Genomic DNA, 15944 nt, shown 5'->3' with positions numbered 1-15944 from the left:
CTAACCACTACACCACGGAGGCTGTTGACTATGTAAATAAGAACATTCCGACATCAAATGCAAAGAAAAAGAAGGGTAGACAGAATCATGGTATGAATCATCCCTCAAAGTATTCGTTACGATGTCACTTACACCCTGTATAGAGATAGGAGACCTCGTTATATCGAACATTCCAGTTCAAGACAAGCTGTCTTTAGCTGTATTCTTCAAAGCACTACTTCTAAGCGCAGAATAAAGAGTAACACTACGTAGTCAAAATATAATATCAGCTAGAAATTGCTTCGTAAAAATTCCTTTGTACTAAACTCGTGTTCAAACCCTTATGCGAGTTGTCTTGCGCTCGTGTGACGTTCAACAATACTGTATGTAAAGATGTCTGTAAAATAAGTTAAAGTTTTCAATGAGTTTGAGAAAACAACAAGATAACAACATTTTGCTTACATCATCTCCCTAGCATTGTCCCGTTTTCTCACAGGGTTCGCTTACCTAACCTGATGATTTGACAGGTCCGGTTTTTCATAGAAGCTACTACCTGTCTGACTCTGACCCAGCCCAATACAGGTTAGGTCACATACCTCCGAAAATGCATTTCTCGGGATTGTGAGTTTCCTCGCGATGTTTTCCTTCACCGCTGAGCACGTGATAATCATTTATGATCCAAACATGACTTTGAAAACAAATTCGACAATCATTGGTTTAGGCCTGTGCTGGATTCGAACCTGCGACCTCAAAGTGAGAGGCAAGCGTTCTATCAACTGGGCTACCACGGCTTCTTCTTCTGGGCTATAATAACATATTCCTAACAAGAGAAAATAAAAATAATGTAAGCTTACAACTATATCTCAATTGGAGTAATCAGAAGTACATCCATCGCAAGATGAACTAAGACACTACACCTTACCGAGCTTTGTGTTAGACGTACGTGATAGGAGGTGGCTGTCTAATAAATAGTAAAGTAAATATACAGGGTGTTAGTGACATCGTAACGAAAACTTTGAGGGGTGATTGAGGCTATGATTCTGAGATGATATCAAGTGGAATTTTCTGTCGCAAAAGTATGGAATTGCAAATAATTAAAAAAAACACAAACATTTTCAGGAATATTCAGACTGAAAATTCCACTTGATATCAACTCAGAATCATGGTCTAAACCACCCCCTCAATATTCGTTACGGTGTCACTAACACCCATACCTACTTATATGGCTACCGTATGTACTTGTGTGGGGTGTAAGTGACATCGTAACGAATACTGAGGGGGATGATTCAGCTAATTATTCTGAGTTCAAGTGGAATTTTTATCGTAAAAGTATAGAATTGAAAATAATTTAAAAAAATCATGAATTTTGCGACGAAAAATTCCACTTGATATTAACTCAGAATCATGGTCTGAATCATCCCCCTGAGTATACGTTACGATGTCACTAACACCCTGTATATAGAAAGTTCATAGGGAGATAGTCGTGAGCTTAATCTAAGCAGATGTTATAACAAAAACAAAAAAAAAACGTAAAAAACTAACCAAAAAAAAGAAAAAGTTAATTAGTTAAGTTATTTTAGAGCTTTCTTCTCCTCCAGGGTTAATATTTCTTAACGTGCCATCTGAATAACAAATACACCCTACTTTCCAACAATCGGCTGATCAGCCTGCAATGTTATCTACATCAAGACGTTCGCTACCACCTTATGATTATTTCCACGAACTTATTTTTAGTTTTATTATTAATTTGAAAAAAAAGAAGCCACAACAAACACTTCAAAACTATGATGCCGACCCCGTCGGCGTGGTCTACGACTTGCCTCACTCAGCGCTCGACCGTCAAGGGTCGATAACGATAAGCGCTTCAAGGGTCGATTAATTCTTTCAAATATTATCCTCTATACGAGGTTCGCGCACAACACGACAAACAACCTCAAACAATGATATTGCAAAAGCCAAAGGAAGGTCGAAGTAATCATTAATTTCCATTACATTTTTTTTTTGTTTGATTCCAAATAAATCTCAAAATATCATTCACGAACAGGCAACACCGCAATATTTTAAGCAGTGAACTGCCGTGGGAATGTTCCCACTGTAAAACCTCTTTAATAGTAAGGCAACTGACTGCTTTTTTGTTTCAAATTGTTCTTTCTTGTACGCTGGTCTTCTCAATCCAAGAGCATACCTCTAGAATAAGGAATAATAACTACGTATAAAGGAGCTCGGTGGCGCAGCGGTTAATGCGCTCGGTCTGCGATTGTTGAAGTTAAACAACTTTCGCAATGGCCGGTCATAGGATGGGTGACCACAAAAAAAAGTTTTCATCTCGAGCTCCTCCGTGCTTCGGAAGGCACGTTAAGCCGTTGGTCCCGGCTGCATTAGCAGTCGTTAATAACGATGGTTAACGGATTGATGAATCCGCACTGGGCCCGCGTGGTGGTTTAAGGCCCGATATCCCTATCCATCCATAGGGAAGGCCCGTGCCCCAGCAGTGGGGACGTTAATGGGCTAATGATGATGATGATGACACATTGACATTATCACCACGCGCAACTGTGTGAGTGACGGCTGAGGGACATACAAATACCTTGTATAGAACGGCAACTCTCTGCTCCCAGCGACTGAGCTAAGTTTACCTCACACCCCCGTCGAATTAGTTTAGACTTGAATCATAAAGGCAACGCACGCACCGTTGTTTTTATTTTTTATAAGTTTAGTTTACATGTTCGAATTTTGAAATTGGACGCCCACGTCTTTCGTCTGATATCTGATTCGAATATTTGATTTCACGGTTATTGCCCGCGCTGGTTCGCCTATAAATATTTATTTTTATGATGATTCTTCATTAAAACATGCTAATAACTTGCAATAAAATTGCTTGATGTAAAATAATGTGAATGCAATGAAGTAATTAGTTCACTGTTTTTTTAAGTCAAGTGTAAAGTCTTTTATATTGTGAACCTAGTCAAGTTTCGGGAGCTAAGAAAATGTTTTTTTTTTAAACTAATTAAATTAAATGTAGAGTAAAAGAACCGAACAGATTTATATGTCGTGTTTTACTGATTGAAAAGTACAGTCTTAAAAGTAACGCTAGGCTTATCTTGCTGCAAGCGATGCATCCGCCACCCGTACCTACTGCAAATTCATCCAGGAGCCTGTTTAATAAAACTTACAATTGTAAATTACCACGACAATTTGGTGTTCATTACGTAGCTAATATGAAACTGCAAAATATTTGTGATCACAAACTCCGCAATGTACATCAAATTGTCATTGTAATTTACAATTGTAAGTTTTATTAAACAGGCCCCTGACAGACCACCCTGATATATGCTGATGCGTCACAATCTTACGTTTACGATACGCTGTGGGGATCCATAACTACCTCCATTGTTCATTTTGATAGTGATTTGTGTTGTGGAAATAAATAAATATAAACTGATTATTATAAAAAAAACATATTTAGTAAGTGGTAATCTAAATACGTAACAGCCTCCGCGGTCTAGTGGTAAGAGCGTTAGGCTCACGATCTGGAGGTCCGGGTTCGATTCCCGATGGGGACATTGTCGAAAGCACTTTGTGAGACTGTCCTTTGTTTGGTAAGGACTTTTCAGGCTTGAATCACCTGATTGTCCGAAAAAGTAAGTTGATTCCGTGCTTCGGAGGGCACGTTAAGCCGTTGGTCCCGGCTATTAGCCGTAAAAACACCTCCACCAACCCGCAGTGGAGCAGCGTGGTGGAGTATGCTCCATACCCTCTCCGGTTGATTGAGAGGAGGCCTGTGCCCAGCAGTGGGACGTATATAGGATATTTATGTTATGTTATTTATGTTATGTAATCTAAATACGTAATTACGGTTAAATTAGGTATTTGTATGTCAAAGGCCAAAGGTCCCTGACATGGCTCATGTAACGACTACAAAAATGCTTCATCATCCTCATCATCAACAGCCTATATATATATATATATATACACTTCTCATCAAAAAAATCGAAACACCTTGCAAGTTTACGTTTTGTCAGGATTATCAGAAAAATGTGTACATTTAGGAATAAATGTTAAATGTCGTTTAATAGTGAGTAATATGAGCTTATCAAATCTTAATGTTAATGTTCTAAATTTAAATGAATTTTTCATAGGTTTCGTATTTTGTTAAATGAGTCATTTTTATTCCGTATGGAGTATAAAGGAAATGGATAAAACAACACACGTAAATGAAAAAAAAAGCTAAAAAACGTTTATTTAATAACTTGTATTTCCTCCCCGAGCTCTAATTACTGCTTCCATACGGTTCTTCATCGATCGGATGAGAGTTACGATCACATGCTGTGGTATATTGTCCCATTCCTCTTGGATTGCATCTTGCAGCTGGCTAAGTGTTTCTGGGGCAGGATCTCTTGCTCGAATTCGTCTCTTTAATTCATCCCACAGATGTTCAATGGGATTCATGTCCGGGCTTCTTGCTGGCCATTCCATAATAGAGATATCGACTTCGTTAAGATAATCTCGTACGACGCCCGCGGTGTGAGCCCTAGCATTGTCGTGCATGAATATGAAGCCGTTGCCAATAAAATGTGCATAGGGCATCACATGAGGCTCGAGACACTCTTCGACGTACCGATGACAGTTTAGTGCAGGCAGACGTGGCCCAGACACGAAAGCAAGCTCTGTCTTACCGTCGGCGCTGATTCCTCCCCAAACCGTCCACGAACCGCCACCATAGCTGACCTTTTCTTCAATGCAGCATTGTACATAGCGTTCTCCGTCTCTTCTGTAGACCTTGTTCCTTCCGTCGTTACCATACAGCATAATTTTACACTCATCAGAAAAGAGAACTTTGCTCCACTGTAGGTATGACCAATTTAGGTGCTCACGTGCAAAGTTAAGGCGCGCTCTTCGATGGTCTGCAGTTAATTTCGGCCCATTTGCTGGCTTATGCGGTACCAGTCCACGATCCTTCAACCTTCTTCTAATTGTAGAGTCACTTACAGCCACCCTTCGTACAACACGAAGCCGCTGTTGCAGTTGAAAAGCGTTAAGGCGTCGATTTCTTAAAGAAGTTGTTACAATAAATCGATCATCTTGCTCAGAAGTGACCCGATTCCTGCCAGATCCTGAACGGCGCGTGAACAAACCAGTCTCCCGATAACGTTTATAGACTCTATGAACAGATGACAGGCTTAGATGCAGTCTTGCAGCCACAACACGCTGACTAAGGCCAGAATCCAGCAATGCCACAACTTGGGCGGCTTCTGTGGGCGAAGTATCCATACGTTTTAGAAAAAAAACCTTTTTTCAGACGTCCCAAAGTCACAGTATTGAAATAAAAAACAAAAAGTTTAAGGATAGGCGCCAATTTTTAGTTTTTAAACGCTAAATGTACTCCAACCCTAAACACACATTTGTCTCAAAACAGTGATTCATTTCGTTTATAAGATAAACAAATGAAATTCTAATTTTGAATTTAGAATTTTCGCTTATTACTGTAATGGCCAAACTGCCAGCTATACATTTATGTATTTTTTTTTCATCGTATGAATTCTTTTTTGTGTTAAATTCGGACAGAAACAATGAAAACGGAAGTGTTTCGATTTTTTTGATGAGAAGTGTATATACACAAACATATGCCTAAGCCTCTATAAATATATACCTACACATATAAAATATACTATACCTACATACATACGTATTATAAATTAACAATATACTTAGACTACGAATACTCTATGGATAAAAGTGCTATTTGACTCAAAAAAAGGTTAAAGGCTTTAAAGGTTAGGTAGTAAAGCTATTTTTACAAAAGTCTTGTGCCTTTTTACTCTTGTTTCCGGGACCGTTCCCAAAGTGGGCACATCCCCAGTAACGGCACATGACTGACTTTAAGGCTAGACATTAATTAAGTAAACTGACGGAAAATAAATAAGTGTAACAAATGATGATGTAATACCAAAATCGAGGAAGAAAGGGCACGCTTCCCGACTATTGGTAGGGTTCAGTAAGGGATGATGAATAATGTACCTACTACATTGAAGACTATGAAAATAATAATCACAGTTTGCCCTTGGGAACCTTTGTAGAAAAGATAAAAATATCCACAACCCCTGTCATAAAGATTTAGGTTCAGTTCTACCCGTATTCCAGCGTTATTTTGTAAGTAGACAGGATGTAGTAAATTATATTTACACCGCATGATACGTTTTCATAAAAATAAATCATCATAAAATAACGAATAATACCTACTACGTTTAGACCAGTACCTAAAATCTCAGGTTGAGCGTAAATAACAAACCATTCGGAATAATTACCAATAATTAAAAATACAATGACATAAATAAACATAATTATAATGTAATGTCTGATGCATATACCTAAAAATAATTGTTGCCTGATATTTGGATCATATTGCGGCACGCTGGGTGGTGAGGATATGGTATCCCGACGTGCCGGCAGAGTAGGGGAGTGATCGGTGATAACGATAATAAATTAGAGGCAAGCAGCAAGCAGGAGTATATACAGTTTATTAAAAGCACTTCACAAACAGGATAGGAATATACATAGTTCACAATATACACACTTCACAAAAGAATCACGAATTAGAGGGCACACTAAACAGTATAATATACTTGTGTTGTTCTTATGAAGGTCGGGGATGCAGTGAGTCAAAAAAGTGTAAAATGAAAGGAAATGCGGAATGGAATGAGAATTCCGTAATTTTAAATGATGACGGTCAGAACGAAAAGCCAGTATGTGCAAAGTTTGTACTCTGCTACAATATTATGTAAGAATTACGTTGCTACCTATATTGCTTCTCTTTATTTTGATCAGAATAATAATGGGTGGAAAGCGGAGGTGCGTGTTGCTCTATGGTGGAAGATGTGTTGTGCCTGGGTGTAATAACAAGGGTCGTGATTTAATACCCAAATAAAAAGATAAGAGATGCATATGTCTGGAATGCATGAAATTAGAAGGTTAAACGAGGGCAACAGCGCCATCTAAATTTTATTAGCGAACATGGCCATGTTACCTACTAAAACAATATTAATAATTATAATTTAAAAATATAAAAAAATATATAAAAAATATTAATAAATTATCTATCTATCTATTAATTATATATGTCGTAACAGTGGGGGGTCGGTGTCGGTCGTCGTAACATCATCATCAGAATGGAGGGTGAGCGTCGTTAGAAGAGTGGGCGTTAGAAGACAATAATGGCCGTCATCAGTATCACAATCATTTTATTTACTTCCACATAGTTTTTGTATCACGATTAGATAAAGTTACAGAATAAGATACACACTCACGGCAACTTCACGGTATTCGTAACGGTTACACAGTCTCTCGTAATTTAACGCGCCTAAGGGCGTTAGCGCGAAAGGGCTACTCGCCCTCTACTTGCCCTCCACCACCCATGGTTCCTATATTCGGACCGAATCATCGGGACATGTGAACGTACTTGCTAGGTACTCTTTTCCGATCACACTTTCTTGACGTCCCTACAAGTTATAGGTAAGCGACTATAGCACTCCTCGTAATTATTCGACACGTCCGCTCATGACGATGGTTCGCGGTAGACTGCCCGACTAGAACGGCAGTACACGTCCGCTCGACACGACGACTCTGTAGTGACTCCCTGACTTCACTCGGCTCTGCTCGTACGCCACCTTTCGTCGGAGCGTTGCAACTTCAGGATGGAAGTGTTGCAACTTCATTATAGTGTCTAATTTGATCAATTTATCTTCTTAATTCATAGCTAACTCCGACACGGCCATCCTGCGTGACACACGTCCTCGTGTGTTAATCTGAAACAATATACCACAGCACAGTATCCAAGTTCGCTCGGTCATTCCTGACCTAACATGAGACTATATAGGACTCTGCATGATCTCTGCATGAACTCTACATGAGCTCTACTTGTGACTCTACACGAGCTCTACTTGTGACTCTACACGAGCTCTACTTGTGACTCTACACGAGCTCTACTTGTGACTCTACACGAGCTCTACTTGTGACTCTACACGAGCTCTACTTGTGACTCTACACGAGCTCTACTTGTGACTCTACACGAGCTCTACTTGTGACTCTACACGAGCTCTACTTGTGACTCTACACGAGCTCTACTTGTGACTCTACACGAGCTCTACTTGTGACTCTACACGAGCTCTACTTGTGACTCTACACGAGCTCTACTTGTGACTCTACACGAGCTCTACTTGTGACTCTACACGAGCTCTACTTGTGACTCTACACGAACTCTACTTGTGACTCTACACGAGCTCTACTTGTGACTCTACACGAGCTCTACTTGTGACTCTACACGAACTCTACTTGTGACTCTACACGAGCTCTACTTGTGACTCTACACGAGCTCTACTTGTGACTCTACACGAGCTCTACTTGTGACTCTACACGAGCTCTACTTGTGACTCTACACGAGCTCTACTTGTGACTCTACATGAGCTCACATTACATCATGATAAATCATCAACTAACAATACACGGACCATTGACCAGTATTCACACACTATAAACAACCAAACTTGAAAATCCAATTACTCTTTACACATCGGTCGTTACTATCACCTAAACGAGCGATAGTAACTCATGCCACTCTACTGAGCGACGATATCTCAAAACCAGGCGTCACTACCACCTAAATCGAGCGGTAGCAACTCATGCCACTCTACTGAGTGACGATATCTCACAACCAGGCGTCACTACCACCTAAATCGAGCGGTAGCAACTCATGCCACTTACACCAAGTGACGATATCTCACAACCAGGCGTCACTACCACCTAAATCGAGCGGTAGCAACTCATGCCACTTACACCAAGTGACGATATCTCAACACAGTCGTTGCTGCCACCTAAACCGAGCGACAGCAACTCATGCCACTTACACCAAGTGACGATATCTCAACACAGTCGTTGCTGCCACCTAAATCGAGCGACAGCAACTCATGCCACTTACACCAAGTGACGATATCCCAACACAGTCGTTACTGCCACCTAAATCGAGCGACAGCAACTCATGCCACTTACACCAAGTGACGATATCTCAACACAGCTAGCACACAAACTTTACGTACATTTTAGTTGGTAGAATAGTGGTCAATGCGTTACACAATTTCTTTTATATCACTAATTTCTAATTTGTGCAGTTCGACTAATTCTACCGGAGGTCAACTTGACTTAGATTCAGGTACAATGTCATGACCAAATACAAAGTCAACATGACATCCAGGCCTCGACCGCATACCTGTAGTTTCTAAGACGAGCAGCACAAAAGTGGCTGCAGCCCCGAACACTACAAGTGCGCAGCTTCCTATCAGAGTTGCTCCGAAACAGGTCAATCATAGCTTTCATTACTCAATTAAATCAACCAACATTACTACACATCTACTGCAAAGCACAACAGACTGTAATATTCCTCCCCAAACTGTGGTTACGCTACAAAACAGTCATAAGTCACAACATCCCCTCCCGGGATGGCCACCATGGTCCACGACCACAAAACGACAGAGCACCCTGCTCTCACACACACAAGTCATAAAGTCACAGTGTAGCGACCAACACCTCGAGGAAATATTACCGCACTTACACAATTACTGATTCGGTATGATCATCATTTAGAATGTTTTGCTCCAATTTTCTCACTAATGATTTACTGTTTCGGGCATTTTCTAAGCCTATTTCATTTAAGTAATCATAATCCAAATCATTTTACTTCAGAATGTTTACTTCACTTCATTACGATTCCCAATTTAACTAAAGTTAACAAAAGAGAACTTTCTGCACTATATTCGTTTGTATCCTATTAAAACTTTCCATCTTTCAAGTCAGGTAAAACAAATACGACTCACCGGGACTTATAAGAATTTCCAATAAAAGATCAACCACTGGTCTTGTGACATGGTTTAGGTCTTCACCAGCGCAGCAAGTCCGGCTGGTATACAACTCGCTGCCATGATGTCGTCACTTTACACGACTACAGCTCAGCCCGCGCCACTTACATCGCCGCTTGCAATCCACCAATTGCCGAACCAAGTTATGACATGAAACAAAAGAATTCACTGTGTTATTGTATTCACATGACTTTCTTTCAATCGGTTTAAAAAGATTATTAAAGAATGTTGAATATTGAAACATTTGATGAATGACGGTAGATTACAAAACACGTTATTTAACGAGACTCAATTATCATGTCATGATTAATTTCTTTTTGCTTGGAGTGAGAAAATACAACTTTAACCACGCAGGTCAAGCGTGTCTACACCAATTCGAAATATTTTTAGACCAAAATACAAAGATTTTACGATGATGAAAACAGATTGGAAAACGCGGTGTGATTGACACGGATTGACACAATGTGTCTCGTCAATTTTGTTTTTTTTAAAAAACAATTTCCTCATTATTAGAAACGGAAATTCACATAGCAATAAAGTCAACAACAATAAGGTTCCAGTATGAAAACGACTCACCGTAATAACAGTTTTCAATTTCAGGTTCCATAATTTTCAAACACGACTGCACACAGTATGGACATATTGTGATGTTCACGCCATCATATCTTACGGCATGTAGTGATGTCGATCATTAACAAGGTCCAGGTCACTTCAAATTCAGGTCCATCTCCAAATTCAGGCATGACACTACATCTTCATCACGTGGTCACACGAATGTGATAATCATCATAATCTTCTTCTGATTGTGATAATCGAAACTTGCATTGTCTTGTTGTGAACGTCACATCACGTTGTCTTCATCCAAGTCCACTAATCCCGCTTCTGATGTCGTAGCAGTGGGTCGGTGTCGGTCGTAACATCATCATCATAATGGAGGGTGGGCGTTAGAAGACAATAATGGCCGTCATCAGTATCACAATCATTTTATTTACTTCCACATAGTTTTTGTATCACGATTAGATAAAGTTACAGAATAAGATACACACTCACGGCAACTTCACGGTATTCGTAACGGTTACACAGTCTCTCGTAATTTAACGCGCCTAAGGGCGTTAGCGCGAAAGGGCTACTCGCCCTCTACTTGCCCTCCACCACCCATGGTTCCTATATTCGGACCGAATCATCGGGACATGTGAACGTACTTGCTAGGTACTCTTTTCCGATCACACTTTCTTGACGTCCCTACAAGTTATAGGTAAGCGACTATAGCACTCCTCGTAATTATTCGACACGTCCGCTCATGACGATGGTTCGCGGTAGACTGCCCGACTAGAACGGCAGTACACGTCCGCTCGACACGACGACTCTGTAGTGACTCCCTGACTTCACTCGGCTCTGCTCGTACGCCACCTTTCGTCGGAGCGTTGCAACTTCAGGATGGAAGTGTTGCAACTTCATTATAGTGTCTAATTTGATCAATTTATCTTCTTAATTCATAGCTAACTCCGACATATATTATTAAATTTTGTTTTAATTTTAAATGTTGAATTAATTTATTTTTATATTTAATCCCAAATTAATATTACTAAATACAATGTTAATAAAATATATAACATAGTCAAATTAAAAACCTACACCAAAATACGTCAAAATACACGTACATATATATATATATACATAATATATAAACATATCAGGCGTCAAAAAGCCCTCCGGAATGCGAACTCCGCCCGAATGTACCCATTATGCTTGCAGCGTTACCTCCCTGGACCGCAAGTGAAATACAGTAGTAGTATAGTGTTGGTGTTATTTATTTTATTATTTTTTATTATATATTTTTTTTTAATTTGAATTTGAAAGCCTCATTATGTGTACCTCTACATTCGTGGCGATAATGTGCTATGCCCGTATACACATAGCACATCGTGGGGTCCAGCGTTGCGCAATGTTTGTATCTTTTACTTTAGAAAAATAAATGATAGGTACCTAATATAATTAATAAAGAGAAAATGTATTACTTCTCTACGATGTAATTAACTAAAAGTGGATGAGTAATTACTCTAGATTGTCGGCAGGATTCCGTCAGTCAACGTTGAGGAATGTTCAACTGTCGGTTTTTTTTTACTTATTGTTAGTAAGGCACTTGCACTTTATAAGGGCCGGCTCCTAATAAGGACCATGAACGAAAACTCAGACATCCCATTTTCAAAAATGCATCAAATTTCCTTGCAATATCCTAAAACACCCGTAGCCGAAATGCAGTCGCAGTATTTTGCTTGAGCACCGCCAATTTGGCAGTAGCCTTGGGTTTGTGTCAAGCAGCCGATTGAAAGACTAATCTAGAAAATTTATGCGATTTCTTTTGTTTATTTTCATGGAAATACCTGCGTACCGCTTATAGTTCTAATAATAAAACAGACAGAGAGTGACAGATTTTATTTAAATACTTTATAAAATTTAACAAATTCTAAAGACATCTTTAAAATATGAATGAATTATTTTTGGTTTATGAGAGAAGACTGAACAATTAAAAAATACATAATATCTAATACTTTTATTCATGCTGCTGACTAAAAAGTTTATGATGTTCTTTTTCTTTAAATACTGTAATAAAAGACTAAAAAAATGATAAAATTATTATTTTAAAATAATAACATCTTTTGAATTTTCCAATAAAATTCGATTTAAGATCAGATTTATTCTAACTTTTCAGTTTTATATATCCATTGAAGCCAATACAATGTCTGCTCTTTTGGTGAATATTCGTATATAATAATATAATGCCAATTATTTATAACAAATAATTCAATTAAATTAATAATGGTATTATTGTGAAATAATTGACTTACTTACATAAAATAATTTGTATAACGGTCCTTATTAGCAACCCCGGTTCCTAATTTAGCCTTAAATAGACATTTATTTAAGATGCCTTTTTGATAGCTAAACATATTAATTTGTATAAATATTTGGCAAAGTTATATTCTTCATAAAATTATATTTATAATTTTAAAGATTTTAAGTAGGAAAATCTTTACATTTTCAATTTTTAGCGATTGGTGGTCCTTATACAGTGTAAATAACTTACATTTGTATTTTGTCTAGATTTTGCCTCAGATGGCAATAGCAGGTATTACTTGGACGCATTCTCTACTAGGTCAGATGTGCCGCGAGGTAGACGCGAAACAATTTCAGAGGTTCGTGTCAAAGTTGAATTGAAAATGTATCTGAGTTGTTAAATCAGTATAGTGGGAGATATGCTTTTATACGATGACGTATCAAAGGTGGCTGCTTACTATACTGTTTAGATTACCTACTTGTGTCTTTTTCTTTATTATTATTTTTGGTGTGACTTATTGTGGATTTGCCGAAGATGGCATTAACTACTTGGCCAGTCAAATGGGCAGCGCTCTCACCCGGTGTGACTTTTTCTATATTTATAGTCACTGAAAAGGCAAAATTACGTACCTGAGCGCCACAAAGCCATTTCGAGAAAAAACCTATAAAATACAGGGTGTTAGTTTAGTTAATAGGTAGCAAAAGTATGGAACTTAAGATCATAAAAAAGCGCTATCGTTTTCGTAACTTTTCCGACTTGAATTTCCACTTGATATCAACTCAGAATCATGGACTTCAGTCCCTAACAACCTTACGTACTTAAGAATAAGAATAAGAATAAAATAAATTTATTGCCAGTAACAATTTACATTTGCTATATACTTGTATGGTTACCTGTATGTACTTGTACGGGGTCTAAGTGACATCGTGATGAATAGTGAGAAGGATGATTCAGCTCATTATTCTCAGTTAATATCAAATTGCATTTTACATCGAAAATGTAAATGATTATTATTTGGAAAAAAAGCGGCGGCGGCGGTATATAAAGCGAAAATTTATGGTACAGCAGAGAAAGACCTAGAAGGACTTACATTGACCAAATTGGAGATCTCCTTAGAAGTGGTTTACCCTGAACCGGCGTGCGTGTATGAAGCGAATGATGAATTTGGAAGTGTGTCAGGATCGAAGCAAATGGAATTCTATAGTCTTTGCTTACCCCGGAAATAGGCGTGAGTTTATGTACGTGTATGAAAAAAATCAAAAACAAAAAAATATGTATTCTGCGACGGAAAACTCCACTTGATGTTAACTGAATCATCCCCCTTAGTATTCGTTGCGATGTCCTTAACAACCTGAATAGGTAACTATTTTAATAGCAGTCTCATTTAACAGCGGCGGTGGTGGTGGCATTCTTCGTTTGCTGGGCTCCGTTCCACTTCCAGCGCCTGTTCTTCATCTACGGCGCCGACTCGCCGCACTACCACATCATCAACCAGTACCTCTTCAGCGTGGCTGGTCTGCTCTACTACGTCTCAGCTACCGTCAACCCCATACTCTACAACGTTATGAGCCATAGGTAAACTGATTAAATTATTATCTTAAGCTTTTCATTCGACTCTAATCTGTGAATCTAAATTCAAATTTATGATTTAGAATTATTAATGGTTATGTTAATAAGGAGTCGGATATTGAGGAAACCCGCTCGGTCGGCGATTGTTGAAGTTAAGCAACTTTCGCAAAGGCCGGTCATAGGGGGGTGACTACAAAAAAAAGTTTTCATCTCGAGCTCCTTCGTGCTTCGGAAGGCACGTTAAGGCATTGGTCCCGGCTGCATTAGCAGTCGTTAATAACCATCGATCCGCACTGAGCCCGCGTGATGGTTTAAGGCCCGATCCATCCACAGGGAAGGCCCGTGCCCCGGCAGTGGGGACGTTAATGGGCTGATGATGATGATGATGTTAATAACAGCCTCCGTGGTCTAGTGGTTAGAGCGTTAGGCTCACGATCTGGAGGTCCGGGTTCGATTCCCGATGGGGACATTGTCGAAATCACTTAGTGAGACTGTTCTTTATTTGGTAAGGACTTTTCAGGCTTGAGTCACCTGATTGTCCGAAAAAGTAAGATGATTCCGTGCCTCGGAGGGCACGTTAAAACGTTGGTCCCGGCTATTAGCCGTAAAAACACCTCCACCAACCCGCATTGGAGCAGCGTGGTGAAGTATGCTCCATACCCCCTCCGGTTGATTGAGGGGAGGCCTGTGCCTAGCAGTGGGACGTATATAGGCTGTTTATCTTAATGGTTATGTTGTAAAAGGAAATGAGACTGTGCTCATCTCATTAGGGATTTCAGGAGTGACTTGAGAAGCTGATTTTCTCGTGTTTTCCTTATTACCGTTTCAATGTCGCTAATACACGTAAAATGTTACACCGGCCAATATTTTATTCATAAGTAATAATTCCACATGAGAGTTCTGATTTTAATGTGTACTTCCTCCCTACGAATATTATGTTAGCATTTTTTTAACATTTTCATTTCGAAACAGGTACAGAATAGCGTTTAAGGAGACGCTGTGCTGCAGCAAGGTTCGAAGGAAGAAGAGCAAGTACCGGGAACAATCCAGTGTACGGGAGACCATGGTTAACCACACCAGTGACGGACATCTGGTGCGTGTGCGCAGTACTAACGACCGCCGCAACAGGATCGACCGGAAGGTCTTTCGGAGGTGAGATTTTTTTTTCGTGGACATGTGTTTTCTTACACACAATCAATCTTATACATGCAAAGTTACAAACAATAAAAAAAAGATTAAGACCTAGCTCAATTACAAGTAGTCACAGCAAGCACAATCAAGTGAACAACAAAAACAAGATAGTATTATAAACTATTATTTAAAAAAAATACATTATTTAAATAAAAATAAATATAAAAAGAATAAAACAAAAATAAATATATATTATATAAATAAATATTATTATATTAATATTATTATTATTTTATTATTATGTTTTTATTTAAATAAATAATAAAAAAAAACATTAAGCAGCCAGTGTTTTTATATGCATTTAAGGGCATAGTAATGTCAAGATCATGATATCTGGCCAACACGTTATAGAATCTACACAGCCTGGAAATAGTAGCATATTGATCCAAATTAGTTCTGGATGGTGGAGTTACAAAGAAGAAGTAGGCTTTTTTCTTACGAAATCTCAGCGGAGTACTTAT

The 15944-nt window shown here is 38.8% G+C and overlaps 1 protein-coding gene and 1 long non-coding RNA gene across 2 annotated transcripts in view; one reads left to right on the top strand and one right to left on the bottom strand.

Moving 5' to 3' along the window:
* The window catches only part of LOC126375500 (neuropeptides capa receptor-like), a 174416-nt gene that overhangs the window by 156623 nt on the left and 1849 nt on the right, over positions 1-15944 (top strand). The window contains exons 6-7 of the mRNA XM_050022460.1: positions 14115-14298; positions 15265-15444. Coding sequence (XP_049878417.1) covers positions 14115-14298; positions 15265-15444 — 364 coding nt within the window. The remainder of the gene's footprint in view (positions 1-14114; positions 14299-15264; positions 15445-15944) is intronic.
* LOC126375605 (uncharacterized) lies at positions 7201-11394 on the bottom strand. Its single transcript, XR_007567616.1, has 2 exons — positions 8776-11394; positions 7201-8703 (listed from the first exon to the last, which is right to left on the bottom strand). It is a non-coding gene; the product is annotated as an uncharacterized LOC126375605 (long non-coding RNA).

This window comes from Pectinophora gossypiella, chromosome 19 (genome assembly GCF_024362695.1).
Source record: "Pectinophora gossypiella chromosome 19, ilPecGoss1.1, whole genome shotgun sequence".
NCBI lineage: Eukaryota > Metazoa > Arthropoda > Insecta > Lepidoptera > Gelechiidae > Pectinophora > Pectinophora gossypiella.
Note: the sequence above shows the minus strand (reverse complement) of the source record. Positions and strands in the feature narration are given on the sequence as shown.